Source organism: Rana temporaria, chromosome 4, assembly GCF_905171775.1.
Source record: "Rana temporaria chromosome 4, aRanTem1.1, whole genome shotgun sequence".
Taxonomy (NCBI): Eukaryota; Metazoa; Chordata; class Amphibia; order Anura; family Ranidae; genus Rana; species Rana temporaria.
The window spans coordinates 183,702,074-183,718,116 of record NC_053492.1 but is presented as its reverse complement, the minus strand read 5'-3'; the positions used below and the strand labels follow the sequence as shown (position 1 = coordinate 183,718,116).

The 16,043-nt window shown below is 43.3% G+C and overlaps 1 protein-coding gene across 2 annotated transcripts in view; it reads right to left on the bottom strand.

Annotated features, from left to right (window-relative positions):
- The window catches only part of SENP5 (SUMO specific peptidase 5), a 52,236-nt gene continuing 36,193 nt past the window's right edge, over positions 1–16,043 (bottom strand). For both annotated transcript variants that reach the window (XM_040349469.1, XM_040349468.1), the window contains 2 exons: positions 3,098–3,148; positions 1–745 (listed from right to left, as the gene is read on the bottom strand). In XM_040349469.1, coding sequence (XP_040205403.1) covers positions 635–745; positions 3,098–3,148 — 162 coding nt within the window. In that variant the 3' untranslated portion in view covers positions 1–634. The remainder of the gene's footprint in view (positions 746–3,097; positions 3,149–16,043) is intronic.

The window sequence follows — 16,043 nt, the reverse complement described above, 5'->3', positions numbered from 1 at the left end:
TTCCTGCAGATCCTGTTTTAATCTGTATTAACATTGATAGGGAAAAAATATGAAAATTAGATTTAGTCACACAAAAATAAACTGAAAGAGCACTATGGATAAGGCAGAAGAAAAAAACTCTTAAAATACATGTTTGCAAACAAGTGTTGCAAATATCTATAAAAGATGGAACAAAATGTAAATATAACAGGTCTAGTCAAAATATATGTAATGCATGATATTTTTTTTCCACAGGAATAACATTTACAAGTAAATACAGATTTTTGAGCTTACAGGAAAATGTACCTGCTAATTTTATACATTTCGTTAAAATTAAAACTTTCTTTGTAACTTATCTACAAGTCAAAAGGTGCATTGAAACTACAGTTCTGTTTTACTGCTGCATGCGTCTGCATATTTTCATGCTTACATAATAAATATTAAATACACAAAACAAACTGAAGCCACAAATATTTCAGCGTCAGCTATGTGATGCTGACCATTTTAATGTCCCAAGAAAATTAAACATCTGAGGTAACGATGGAGGGTTATCCACCCTTCTAAAATCATGGTTTTAAAGTTGTGGAAGTATTCAGTAATTCAAGTAGAGCTTGAACTTTTCCAAAAGGTCAAGAAAGAAGAGCAGCTTTGATGTTTAATCCATAAGTTTGCATTCGCAAAGTTCTTTGTATATCCGCTTCCGCACACGAGGCATGTCTTCTTGGGAGAACTGGAAAGGCTGTTCAAGAGCGAGGCACTTGCAATACTATAATTGGAGGTAAAAAATAAATGAAATAAAGTTAAAAAAGGAAAGCTGACATACATGGGCCCTCAATTAGATCAATCTTTAAACTTGCTGCAGCAAGTTTAAAATGATAAGTTCACCTTTCAGAACATATTACACCTAAATCCAGGGTGGGACATGTAACATGTTATGCATGCACAGATCCCCGGCTGTGACAGTAGACCAGGGATCTTCTCCCTGTGTCTGCTTCCACAATAAAAAAAGACACAGCCATGTCACTCAGTCACAGTGTACTGTGAATAGGGAACTACAACTACTGACAGCGCTGTGGTAGTCCATTGAACGTTCTTGTCAGTGTGTAACGAAATGCTCAATAACCCTATTATCTTTGTATATTTTGTAAATTTTATCCCTGTAAGGTTTACATCTAAAATTTAAGCAGCACGTTTAAGAAAAAAAAAATTGACTTTTGGCTTACTTGTAAAATACATTTCTTGGCATACATCATGGGATACAGAACTTTAGTAATCCTTACAGACTGGGATGTCCCAAAGCACAGAACATGAGGGGGAAAATGGCCCCTTGAACATGAGAAATGGCTCCTTATAAGAAAGGGCTGGCAGTTTTGAAACCCCATGAGCCAAAGTAATGGCAACCAGGAAAAACAACCTTCTGCATCAAAAGCACCAAAGGAAGGTCTGGAATAGGTTCAAATTGAGGTTTTAGTAAAATATAAAACCAAAATTGTCAGAATACCATGTTCTCCTGGGCCATGCTGGGGAAATTCGAATAACCAGTATTCCCTCCGCTCTAATTCTGTAAATCCGACACCGAGGAAATTGTAGAACAGAAAATGTCCACATCTGGTTTGTCCCACTGTTGACTGATCTCCTTGAGCACCTCTGGGCGAAGAGCCCACTCCCACAAAGACAAAAAGGTGGTTGCCTGACATTTTCCCACTGCGGAAATGTGAAAGCAGGAACATGCAGCTTGGCCCAAGACAGGATAAAGTCTTATTTATGCAAGCCAGGGCCAGGTGTTGTCGAACTGGGCTCTTAGAACCAGTTCACACCTGAACCTCTCTGGCAGCGGTCTGTTCCCGACAGTAGTAGGGGGCAGTGTGGTACAAGATTCAGCGCATCACACACAGCTCGTCCCCCTTTTTTTGGTACAAACGTTATTTGAAGTTTACAGAATTACACCATGTCACTGTACAGCAGCGCGGCACACTTTGCTGTTGTACAGTATGCTGTGATAAAATGCAGCATGTCTGCATTGCAGTGAAAATGGGACACACAAGAAACAATAATTTTTTGTGTGACCTTGCACTGCAGTAAAATGCCTGTCACCGCATGTACCCTTACAGGTAGATTTTGCAGGGGTGTCAGCAGGGCTTTCGGGGGAATCACCAGTCCAGCTGCAATACCCCCAGGCAAAACTCATCGAAGTCACAACAACAAATACGAACAGGGTTATCCACCCTACACTATACAGTTGAATGGACACTGGCAAAGTAACAAAAATCTCCCTGTAGGAAGGTCTTTAGTTTCTCTGTCCGTGTCCAAAGGCGATCGTCACTGTTGCGCAGTTCTCTACATGACTCTCAACAGTGATCATCACCTTCAGATACTGACAGAGAAACTGATACCATTTTTTTTATAGGGAAGGGGTTATACCTTATGAAAGAACTTCCTGTTACTTTGCCAGTGTACATGGTGCATTAACCTGTTACGAAGGATTACTAAAAGCCGCTCTGTGTACCATGATGTATGACACAGAAATTCTAAGCCTGAAATCAGAGCATATATGAGGTATACATATATTGCACAAACATGCACAGAAATAAGAAAGCACTTTCACTCAAAACGTGAGCCGAAATCTGTTATCGCATGCATACAAAGTAAGATGACAGACGTGCTTTAAATCTGAACTCCAGAAAGATATAAAATAAACACCTTACATTCATTAACACACCCTTAAATGTTTTTTTTAAATACAAGAAGGTAAGTGCCTTCATTTGGTTTAGTATGATACCTTGGTAGTCCATTTACAGCAAAGCTGAGAATGGAACAGGGACAAGCATCTTAAGCCGTATAACACTAGGATAAGATAACAGCAGAATATCAAAATATTAGCAGCCTGTTATGTCTCATTTTACTGTCCAGTCACATGCTGGGGAGATGACCTGTATTACTGAGATGCAGCAGAAAAATCAGGTCTTCTCTGCCAGACAGGGTGGTACAGTGTGAGCTGAATAAATCTCAAAACTTGAACAAAATCGTATGGCGGGTAGAACAGTTCTCATATGTATTTCATCTGTTCATCATTAAAGTACATCACATAGTGCGAAGGAAATCATAAGTCAGAGCTCACCTGAAGGACAAAAACTCCACAGTCACTGTCATTCTTTTGTTGTGGAATGCACTAAAAAAAAAAAGTAAAGCCCAACAAATCAAATATATGTCATGAGTAGCTGCAGGAATCAAACATTTTTTCTATAGCAGGTAAAAAAGGAATATTAGGTACATTTTCTTAAATAACTGTTTTACACCAAAATGGATAAAATTGGACAAAACAAATAAATAAATAAATGTTGATATCCAGCCACAGTCACCTTCATGCAAAAGGCTTACCAGGGGCTCTGAATGCTTAGGTGTACCGGGAGGGTAGTACACACCATCTATAAGGTTTAACCACTTAAGGACAGAAGGTGTTTTTCAGATTCGGTGTTTACAAGACTAAAGCAGTTTTTTTTCCTAGAAAATTACTTAAAACCCCCAAACATTATATATATTTTTTTCTAACCCTAGAGAATAAAATGACGGTCATCGCAATACATTTTGTAACACCGTATTTGCGTAGCGGTCTTACAAGCGCACTTTTTTTGGAAAAAATGCACTTTTTTTAATTAAAAAATAAGACAATGAATTTGGCCCAATTTTTTTATATATTGTGAAAGATAATGTTACGCCGAGTAAAATGATACCCAACATGTCACGCTTTAAAATTGCGCCCGCTCGTGGCATGGCGTCAAACTTTTACCCTTAAAAATCTCGATAGGCAACGTTTAAAAAATTCTATAGGTTGCATTTTTTGAGCTACAGAGTAGCTCTAGGGCTATAATTATTGCTCTCGCTCTAACGATCGCTGCGATACCTCACTTGTGTGGTTTGAATACCGTTTTCATATGCGGGCGCTACTCGCGTATGCGTTCGCTTCTGCGCGCAAGCTCATCGGGACGGGGCGCTTTAAAAAAAAATGTTTTTGGTTTTCTTATTTATTTTTATTGATTTTATTATTTTTTACACTGAAATAAAAAAAAAAAAAAAATTATCACTTTTATTCCTATTACAAGGAATGTAAACATCCCTTGTAATAGAAAAAAGCATGACAGGTCCTCTTAAATATGAGATATGGGGTCAAAAAGACCTCAGATCTCATATTTAGACATAAAAGCAAAAAAAAAAAAAAAAAAAAAAAAAAAAAGGAAAATTTGTCATTTAAAAAAAATTGTCTCTTTAAGAGGCTGGGCGGGACTGACGTTTTGACGTCACTTCCGCCCAGCAGAGCTATGAGGACGGGTGGGGGCCATCTTGCCCTCACTCAAGTCCTCACACACTGGGCAGCAGCACCCGATCTCCGCCGCTACCGACGGCTCCGGTAAGCGGCGGAGGGCGCGGAAGAGCGGCGGGAGGGGGGGCCTCTCCCGCCACCGGCGATCTTGCGGCGAATCCGCCGCGGAGACCGCCGTTATCGTTTACACGGCCGCCCACTGTAAAGATGGATACCTCAGTTGTGGCAGCAGCTGCTGCCGTTACGGAGATATCCATCTTTAAAAACAGGACGTATATATACAGTGGGCGGGCGTTAAGTGGTTAAAACCAACAACTGTAAACTGAAATTAGCTGCAATAGACTGGGGTGACCCAAAAACTTTTATTGTAGATAGATGCCCCCGATGCTTTAGCCTGAGTTACCTTACTTACAGTCTACAACGACAGAGTAGAGCCTGGGTCTGTGTCATGGCACTTGACTCATAATTCACATTCCTCTTGACAGATCTCTTCCGTTTGTGTCACCCGTTTACCCCCCCCCCCCTTTAGGTGGACCGCTCCCAGCGACAGTAGATTTCCTTTTGCCCATCGACAGATCCAGTTGAAGATGTGGATTAAGGAGTGGCTCCTCGTGCCCCCGTTTGTTCACATAGGCTATTACCATGGCGATGTCTGACTGGATTAAGGTGTGATGACTTCTTAGCCGGTCTTGGAAGTGTTCTATGGCTTTGACCATTGCCATAAGATCCCTCCAGTTTAAAGACGCCTGGCCCCCTCGCCTATCTGCGGGGGGTGTGGCACGTCTGTGTGAGAGGACGTGAGATGTGAGAAGACACAGGAGACAGAGCTCCATGCTTGACTGACCGTCTATCCGTGTTTTTTTCTATCCTTGTTCTTAGCCTCATTGCGGCATATCTGGATAGATACGAACAGAGACCGGTAAGTATACTAGTTTCCGCAATCTTTAATCAGCAAAGCAGGACTGGCCGACTGACCTACAGTGCAATCGCTGCTAATTGTCGCGAACTCGAATGCTGGCAGGCTCAGAGGACTACAGCGGACACAGCTGATACGGCTGTTGCGGCACCTGAGATAGATCCAAGATAGACAGCCCTGATTATCTCTGGATCGGGTTATCGTGTACAAGGTCTCGGCTCTCAGTCCACAGATTACGGCCATCAACGCTGCTAGTGCTCAGCTTGGATTTGGGCTCCCGGCTCTCGATCTTCGGCTCAGGAAATCTGTATATCTGTGTATCCGCTCTATTTGAATTGGTCCGTGGCGGTGCGCGGCTTGTGAAGTGTGGCTGGCAGCTCCCTTCGATTCCGACGCGTGTGCTGTGCCTGCCGCGTCCCCTGATCCTTGTGAGGCTCTCCGCATGCTCCCAGGCGGTCCATTTGAATTTGGCTGGTGGCTTTCAGACTGGTGCCTCATGTTTGATCAGGACTCCAGGTAAACATTTAATAGCATACAGCCAGGGGATTTTGGACCATAGACCTAGATCTGTGCTTTGTGGTTAATGACTGCATATAGATAGACCATCATTGCCTCCCAATTTGGTCTATATAGTCCAGGACAAATAATACTGAGGATAGGCTGCACTAACAACAGGAACAATAAATTCCACTTGACTGAAATATATTTGTTTTAACATACATACAGGTGCGAAAGGAAAGACATTTCACTTGGAGAACTATGAACATCTCTAGGCTCTGATTGCACATTTTTTTGGCAAATACAAAATTTCAATGGGGCTGCTGTGATATTTAGTATATCCTGGACTGTTTTCCTATTAAAATATAATCAGGGAGGCCCCAGGTGAAGGTAAAATATCTAAAATACACCATAAAGGAGTAAGATATTGATTGGTGAGAGTGGTGAGATAGTGATCTATTGAGAGCCTATTGTGAACACATCTGCATCCCAGTTTGCAAGAATGACACACAGTAAAAGGAAGGATGTGGGGAGTGAAGAACATACCATCAATGATGGCACTACACAAATCACTACAGATAAAAAGTAGCCTAATAAATCTCAAAATAAACAGCAGGATTTAACAGCTCGGCTTGGATAGTTTGCCCATACCCCTGCTGTTGCCGTTTTTCTGCCAAGGGAAGAAGTGAAATCGGTTGCTGCGGGTCTGAGTCATGGACAACGGGATACTGACGGAGATTTACATAAAGACCTACAGCCTATTGCAGCTGGGGTAGAGGAAACATTGTCAGAAGAAATAAATAGTAATTCACTTAGAGAGTGATTCCCATGATATGCCAACCAAACCAATAAGAGGACCTACTACCACAGGAATCCCACATAGCCCTAATACAGAGCATGTAACTACGTTAACAGATATTATGAAAGCCATTAAACAAATGCAATATTTCTGTGAATATCTTGGCTCAAAAGCTAGAGGGAGTGAGGGAAGAAATAGGCTTGCTAAGACAAGATATACATACAATTAAAGAAAGAATATCAGGCGCGGAAGAAAGAATAAGTATACTTGAAGACTCCCTACAGACAATTATGAAATCAGAAAAAAAATCAACACGATTATCATCATATGAATCTCGTTTGAGGATTTGGAGAATTGCTCCAGACGAAACAATATTAGGGTGGTCGGGCTACCAGAACGGGTGGAAGGCAACAAGCCAGTAGAATTCATAGAAAAATGGCTTAAAGAAGTTTTGGGAGGAGAATATTTCTCCCCCCTCTTTGCAGTAGAGCGTGCACATAGAGTTGCTGCACAGTCTACAGCTGAGGGAGAGTATTTAAAACCAAGAACTTTTATCCTGAAGATGATGAATTATGAAAATAGAGATTTGATACGGCAAAGAGCAAGACAGCTAGGCGATATAAGATTGGATGGTAAAAAAATAATTATTTTTCCGGATTTCTCAGCTAATGTGCAGCGCCAAAGGGCAGGATTTATGGAGATAAAGCGACAGCGGAGGCAAAAAAAAAACTGACTTATGCAATGTTATTTCCAGCTAAATTAAGAGTAAAGACTAAGGACAATACTTTTTTTTTTACATCACCGGAGTTAGCTTCTCAATGGCTGGCTGACTATATAAGGCCAAATTAATTTTCTAAGATAGCTTCTTGTAATTTGTTTGCTCCGCCCTCCCCCTTTTTTTGGAGGGGGGGGGAGAGGAGGGGAGAGGAGGGAAGGGAAGGGGGAAATCCTTTTTCCTCCCTCTCTCTTTTTCTCCATTTTCCTCCTCCCTGCTCCACTCCTTTTGGGTGTTGGGGGGGTCGGAGAGGGGATACAGTTGAGAGGGAAGGATAGAGTTCTTTAATAAATGGGTCAGGGTGGACTCTGTTTTTTTTGGGGGGGGTCTTCTTTGATCATATAACCCCAATGAATGTTTTAATGTCTATTAATTTATCTTTAATTACTTATTTAATCTTTATTTCCTTTTTAAAAATGTGATGTCGGTTTGTTTTTCTTTGTATGTGTGTTTGTCTTTGTATTCGTTAGTAGTGTGTGTACACCTTTTTATTGGATATCTGTGTATTAACTTTACTGCTCTCCTTAGGACTCTGGTCTATCTTTGTAAAATTTACTTCACTCCTCCTTCCTATATCCCTTTATATATGGTTAGGATATCTAAATTGGTAATAATTGAAGTTAAAATCTGATGATGATTTTGTGATACTTTGCTTCATTCTGCTCACCTCTACCTCTGTCAGGAAAGGTTCCTCCCGCTAGAGATACTGCCTGGTATTTGGCGTGCAGTACTGTGGTCCACCACCAGGTGTCTCCTGGCAATCTGGAACTGCCAGGGGAGCTCTCCCCTGGTGGTATTACGTGATCCTTGGGCTGCAGTACTGGCGTCCACCAGCGGGGGGTTCTTGGCAGTGTGGGGCCGACATCTCTTGGGATCAGGCGTCACCTGAGCCTGATTGCAGGAGATGTGTATAAATACCTGGCAGTGACAATGAGACCTTGCCTTGATATCTTTCTTGCGCCCTGAACCTGAAACCTGTACCTGGAATCCTGTGCTCTGTACCTGTTCCCCCTGTGATCCATCCATCCACTCCTTGTCCTGTTTGTGCTCCCTTTCCCCTAGCTGCTGACCTCCCGTTGACGATCCTGGCCTGGCCCTGTTGTGATTCCGGTTTGTCCCTATTACTTGTACATATTGGTCTATTACTGTTATTTGTGGTTTCTGTTGGTTGGAGTGTTTTTGGAGGTTGTTATTTTAATATATTATTTCACTATCCTTAACCACTTAAGCCCCGGACCATTTTGCAGCTAAATGCCCAGGCCAGGTTTTGCGATTCGGCACTGCGTCGCTTTAACAGACAATTGCGCGGTCGTGCGACGTGGCTCCCAAACAAAATTGGCGTCCTTTTTTCCCCACAAATAGAGCTTTCTTTTGGTGGTATTTGATTTGGTTTTTATTTTGGTGGTATTTGATTTGGTTTTTATTTTTTGCGCTATAAACAAAAATACAGGGAGTGCAGAATTATTAGGCAAGTTGTATTTTTGAGGATTCATTTTATTATTGAACAACAACCATGTTCTCAATGAACCCAAAAAACTCATTAATATCAAAGCTGAATATTTTTGGAAGTAGTTTTTAGTTTGTTTTTAGTTTTAGCTATTTTAGGGGGATATCTGTGTGTGCAGGTGACTATTACTGTGCATAATTATTAGGCAACTTAAAAAATATATACCCATTTCAATTATTTATTTTTACCAGTGAAACCAATATAACATCTCAACATTCACAAATATACACTTCTGACATTCAAAAACAAAACAAAAACAAATCAGTGACCAATATAGCCACCTTTCTTTGCAAGGACACTCAAAAGCCTGCCATCCATGGATTCTGTCAGTGTTTTGATCTGTTCACCATCAACATTGCATGCAGCAGCAACCACAGCCTCCCAGACACTGTTCAGAGAGGTGTTCTGTTTTCCCTCCTTGTAAATCTCACATTTGATGATGGACCACAGGTTCTCAATGGGGTTCAGATCAGGTGAACTAGGAGGCCATGTCATTAGTTTTTCTTCTTTTATACCCTTTTTTGCCAGCCACGCTGTGGAGTACTTGGACGCGTGTGATGGAGCATTGTCCTGCATGAAAATCATGTTTTTCTTGAAGGATGCAGACTTCTTCCTGTACCACTGCTTGAAGAAGGTGTCTTCCAGAAACTGGCAGTAGGACTGGGAGTTGAGCTTGACTCCATCCTCAACCCGAAAAGGCCCCACAAGCTCATCTTTGATGATACCAGCCCAAACCAGTACTCCACCTCCACCTTGCTGGTGTCTGAGTCGGACTGGAGCTCTCTGCCCTTTACCAATCCAGCCACGGGCCCATCCATCTGGCCCATCAAGACTCACTCTCATTTCATCAGTCCATAAAACCTTAGAAAAATCAGTCTTGAGATATTTCTTGGCCCAGTCTTGACGTTTCAGCTTGTGTGTCTTGTTCAGTGGTGGTCGTCTTTCAGTCTTTCTTACCTTGGCCATGTCTCTGAGTATTGCACACCTTGTGCTTTTGGGCACTCCAGTGATGTTGCAGCTCTGAAATATGGCCAAACTGGTGGCAAGTGGCATCTTGGCAGCTGCACGCTTGACTTTTCTCAGTTCATGGGCAGTTATTTTGTGCCTTGGTTTTTCCACACGCTTGTTGCGACCCTGTTGACTATTTTGAATGAAACGCTTGATTGTTCGATGATCACGCTGCAGAAGCTTTGCAATTTTAAGAGTGCTGCATCCCTCTGCAAGATATCTCACTATTTTTGACTTTTCTGAGCCTGTCAAGTCCTTCTTTTGACCCATTTTGCCAAAGGAAAGGAAGTTGACTAATAATTATCCACACCTGATATAGGGTGTTGATGTCATTAGACCACACACCTTCTCATTACAGAGATGCACATCACCTAATATGCTTAATTGGTAGTAGGCTTTCGAGCCTATACAGCTTGGAGTAAGACAACATGCATAAAGAGGATGATGTGGTCAAAATACTCATTTGCCTAATAATTCGGCACTCCCTGTAGAGCGACAATTTTGAAAAAAAATGCAATATTTTTTACTTTTTGTTATAATAAATATCCCCCAAAAACATACATAACAATTTTTTTTTCCCTCAGTTTAAGCCGATACGTATTCTTCTACCTATTTTTGGTAAAAAAAAATCGCAATAAGCGTTTATCGATTGGTTTGCGCAAAATTTATAGCGTTTACAAAATAGGGGATAGTTTTATTGCATTTTTATTAATTATTTATTTTTTAATACTATTGGCGGCGATCAGCGATTTTTTTCGTGACTGCGACATTATGGCGGACACTTCGGACAATTTTGACACATCTTTGGGACCATTGTCATTTTCAAAGCAAAAAATGCATTTAAATTGCATTGTTTATTGTGAAAATGACAGTTGCAGTTTGGGAGTTAACCACAGGGGGCGCTGTAGGAGTTAGGGTTCACCTAGTGTGTGTTTACAACTGTAGGGGGGTGTGGCTGTAGGACTGACGTCATCGATCGAGTCTCCCTTATAAAAAGGATCACTCGATCGATACGCCGCCACAGTGAAGCACGGGGAAGCCGTGTTTACATACGGCCCTCCCCGTTCTTCAGCTCGGGGGAGCGATCGCGACGGAGCGGCTATAAACTAATAGCCGCGCCGTCGTCCCGGATCGCTCCCCGAGGGAATCCGCCCGCCGCATGCAGCGGGGGGGCCCCGATCGGACCCCCCACCCGCTAGAAGGCAGGGATGTATATATACGCCCTTCTGCCTGTCCCTCTGTTGCAGTCCACACAATTCTGATCACATCTGAATCATGACAACCTCTTTATATCTGATACAGCTACAATATTTAAATTAGCTATAACTGAAGTTAAACTTGATAAAGGTATTGTCTTAAAATCCCTCAAGTGGATATAATAGTCTCATGAAGCAATCTTTACATCTTTGACAAGATTCACATCCTCAATAATATGCCTACAGGAAACTCACCTCCTCCCAAGTACACTACATTATTTAACCACTTAAGACCCGGACCAAAATGCAGGTAAAAGACCAGGCCCCTTTTTGTGATTCGGCACTGTGTCGCTTTAACTGACAATTGCGCAGTCGTGCGACGTGGCTCCCAAACAAAATTGGCGTCCTTTTTTCCCCACAAATAGAGCTTTCTTTTGGTGGTATTTGATCACCTCTGCGGTTTTTATTTTTTGCGCTATAAACAAAAATAGAGCGACAATTTTGAAAAAAATGCAATATTTTTTACTTTTTTTGCTATAATAAATATCCCTCAAAAACATATATACATTTTTTTTCCTCAGTTTAGGCCGATGCGTATTCTTCTACCTATTTTTGGTTAAAAAAAACAAAAATCGCAATAAGCGTTTATCGATTGGTTTTTTTAGCAAAATGTATAGCGTTTACAAAATAGGGGATAGTTTTATTGTATTTTTATTAAAAAAAAATAAAATTTTTTACTACTAATGGCGGCGATTCTGACAATTTTGACACATTTTTGGGACCATTGTCATTTTCACAGCAAAAAAAGCATTTAAAATGCATTGTTTATTGTGAAAATGACAGTTGCAGTTTGGGAGTTAACCACAAGGGGGCGCTGAAGGGGTTATGTATTCCTTGAAGTGTGTTTACAACTGTAGGGGGGTGTGGCTGTAGGTCTGACGTCATTGTGTGTTCCCTAATATAGGGACGCACAATCAATCGATGACAGCGCCATAGTGAAGAACGGGGAAGCCGTGTTTACAGGAGGGGGGAGTGGGGAAATGGAGGTAGGAAATAGACTTGAATGTTAGATAGTGGTGTATGTTTATTGTATTGTCCTGTTCGATGTTTAATGTTGTTGAGATATTGGCCTTTTTTCTTTTTCTCGCTTTCTCTTTGGAATAGATAATTATTACAATGTTAGATTCTATTAAGATTTTTGTATTTTTTTTAAATGGAATGTAAATGGAAAGCTTTCCCTTTTTCTATTTATGTATACAAGGAGCAATAACAAAAAACAAAATAAAAATTATTTGATATAAAAAGAAGACGCCTGGGCTTCTTCCTGGTACCACTTCCCCTGAGCAGGCTGACCTGCTAGGTGGGCTCCCCATCCCCAACTGCTCAAGTTTGTGGTCAACTTCTGTGAGGTTGGGAAAGACCAAACCAGACCCTGGTTCAGATTTGTGTGGTCCCTCTACCAGAGCGACCTCTTCACAGAGGTTGGAAGTAAGATTGTTCTGTCTAGATCCTCTTGTTCTTTTAGGAGAAAGGTTTGTAGAGTCCTTAGATGATGTTTATTAGCCCATTAAACCTCTGGTATTGAGTTCATCAGACCCAGAACTGACAACTCTGATAGATATTGGGAGGTTGTTCTGTATAGAACTCTCTCCTGGTAAGGCCCTGAACTTTCTCTGCCAGTAGGAACATTTTCTGCTCTGTGGAGTTAAGCAGATATTCCAGAAGCCGTATGTTCTGGGTAGGACACAGGTTGGATTTTTCAATGTTTAAAACGACTTCAGCCTTAAATGGGCTTCTGATAGATCTTTTACCTGCTGTATTTCCAACTGTGCCGTGAAGAGCAGCTCGTCTAGGTAAGGCACTACCGTCATTTTCTTCAACCTCAGAGGGGCCAGGGCTTCTGCTAGGACTTTGGTAAATATCCTAGGTGACAATAGCTGAAAGGAAGAGCCTTGCTTTGGAAACAATTGTCCTTTCCCTCCATCTCCACCACCAACCTCAGGTATCTCTGGGAATTTTCTAGTATGGGAATGTGCAGATAGACATCCCTGAGAGCCATGGTCGCTATGAAGGTCCCCGATTGAAGAATGTTCTTGACAGAATACAGATTCCAATGCGGAATTTCTTGTATTGTATCGATTGATTCAGGGGTTTTAGATTTATTAATCAAAACTTTCCGGAAAGGTTTTTTGATCACAAAAACATGTGAGGAGAAACCCTTTTGTTTTTATTCCTCTGGGACTGGAATTAGGGCCTTCTGGTCTACCATCTCTACCTGTAACAGTGGGAGAGCCCTTGCCTTTTCAGGATCCCTGGGAAGTTTTGTCAATGGAAATCTCTCTGGAGAAAGACCGTTAAATTCCAGGAAGTAACCCCTTACGATGAGGTCTAGGATAAATTCAATGGCCATCTTCTGCCATTGGAGGTAGAAAGGTAGCCAGCCTTCCCCTACTGGTGTTCTGTAATAATTGTTTTGGGGTTTGGCTTCCCCTTGTGACCCCGTCCAGTGCGTCTTGGGATTATCTTATCTTCTTGTGGACGATCTCTTCGTCCATGAAAAAAAACTCTTGTGAAGGTTTGCGACTTTTGGTCTGGAAGGTTTTCTTCCCGTCCAAGCCTGTTCCGATTAAAAGATCTCTGGAAAATGGGAGGTTTCATAATCTCATCTTGGATCCAGGTCTTCATCCAAATAGCCTGCCTGGCTGCCACAGCTAGACCCCCTAATCTCGCTGCCAGAGTTTCTTCCTTAGGCATACCATTTTTGACATGGTATTGAAGTTGGCAAAGCCAAAAGTCAAGGTTTCTTGCCACTCAAGTGTTGGCAAGCGACAGGCTCTTTTCAGGACAATATTACTTCTCTCGTCTATACAATACTTCAGATGACCCATGTCTTCAAAGGCCAACTAGGACTTCTTGGAGACTAGCTAATGGAGCATCCAATTTGGGATTCGTATTCCATACAGCTTGTGGATCATGATTGAAAGGGAACTGCTTCTTGTGGCTAGCTGCAAAGGGCTTCTTTTTCGAGCCTGCCCATTCATTCCTTACGACGTCTGACATCACCTGATCGACTGGGAATACCTTGGACTTTTTCTTCCTTAGACCCTGGTACATTAAATCATGTTTTGATGGAGGTTCTTTTTCTTCCTCTATTGCCAATGTATCGAATATAGCCCCAAGTCCTCTACATCTTTTAGGGACAATTTATACTTTGGGCCCCTTTTTTCTTCTCCCCCCATCTTCCTGCTCCAAATCAGAGTTGTCGGTGGTTATTTCGCAAACCGCGCTCGTTCCCTCAGTCTCCTGCAACCCTGAGGAGGCTGATCTTGGTGAGGCTATGGGAGAGAAACTTCCAGAAGGGAGCTGTAGGATTTTATTTATTTTTTGAGATCGTTAAAAGGTAGAAGCCATGTCATCCCTTACGGATCCTAACATTTTTGTGTAGATTGCATCTGACTGTTTAACCAGTCTGCCTATGCACACTTCACATAGCGGTTCTGTGTATTCCAAGGGCATCTTGGTAGCACATTTTGCACACCGCTTCCTGGGAGTGGGCTTTGAGTCTTTCAACCGTTTTACCTGCCAGAAGTAAAAAAAAACACAAACACAGGGACCCCCATGGCAGTGAGAAATAAGCACACTCCACCACACCATGAATACAGTATACACCCGGTGACACCAGTAACCCCCTGCTGAGCTCCAGCTAGCTAGTGACCACCACCACCACCACCTAGCTGCTGCCCCCACTATACTGGACACAAGGGACACACCCGGGCGCCTACCTGTGTCCTGCTGGTGCCTTCACCTCCCGGAGATCTGGGCAGATGGGAGGTCATCCTCCTCCTGCATCCTGGAATCTCTGTGGCATCCTGCAGCCGCGACCACGTGTAATGGCACTAGCCGGCCATCCATCCTCCCTGCGTTTTTAAGGGGCTGGCCCAGCTACCCGGCGCCCGATGAGGTCAACCCGCCCTGGACATGACACGCCATGTTATCCGGATCAAGCTAGCCTTCGGATGCAGGTACACACCCCGCCAGAGCTCCCAAAGAGGACGATGCATCTCTCCATGCCTGGGCTCGGGGATGGATCGTGGACGCCTTCCTCCCACTCACAGCAAAAGGAGGGTTGCCTACGGCCTCAAACCTGACCTCCTTCACGTAGAATGCGGCAAGGACACCTCTCCCCCACAGCTCAGAGGCTTACACTTCCATCTCCCTGCTGTAGCCTGAGACCCATGCCGCAGCCAGCCCTTAAGAGATGGCTCCGCCTTAAAAGACTAAGTGTTTCCTGTTTGAAGGGAGGAACTCCATCTTTGGGCTGACCTAGAAGACGACTGGGGGAGAAAAGAGGGCTCATAACCATCCCCAGGGCCGTCTTTACCGCAGGGCAAAAGGGGAAGCTGCTCTGTGCCTTGTCATTGCTGTGGGGCCTAAAGCAGCTGCCACTTAAGCCCTGCGCAGCCCGCAGTTTTCCCGGAGTAGCAGGTGCAGCCGATCCCCCCGCCCCCCCGCTCTCCCAAGAGGCAGCCACATTATAACAGGAGAGCCGTGGGCTTCATGTGTTTGAGCCCGCTCATTCCGCTTCGCCCACTGCCAGTCAATGACAGAGCGAGAACGGCGCTCTGTGTTCCCCCGGACCCCACCCCCACCTGGCAGACCTGTGTAGCGCACAGCTGAGTGAAGTTTTCTGGCTGTGTGCTGGTTCTGGCTGTGTGATGCATGTCCTCTGTGTGATCAGGTAAGAAAGAACAATGTGGAGAGAAGGGGAAGGGGATTTATGTGGGCAGACTGCAGAGAATTGCTGGTACAGAGGTGGACATGGGTGGGGGGTAACAGAAGTGAGAGGTGGACATGGGGGGGTACAGAAGTGAACACAGAGGTGGATATGAGGGGGTACAGAGGTAAACACAGGTGGACATGGGGGGGGGGGTGCAGAGGTGGAGGGGGGGTTACAGAGATGAACCCAGAGGTGGACATGGGGATGTACAGAGGTGGACGGAAGGATATAGAGGTGAACATGGATGGAGGGGGGGGGGTACAGAGGTGG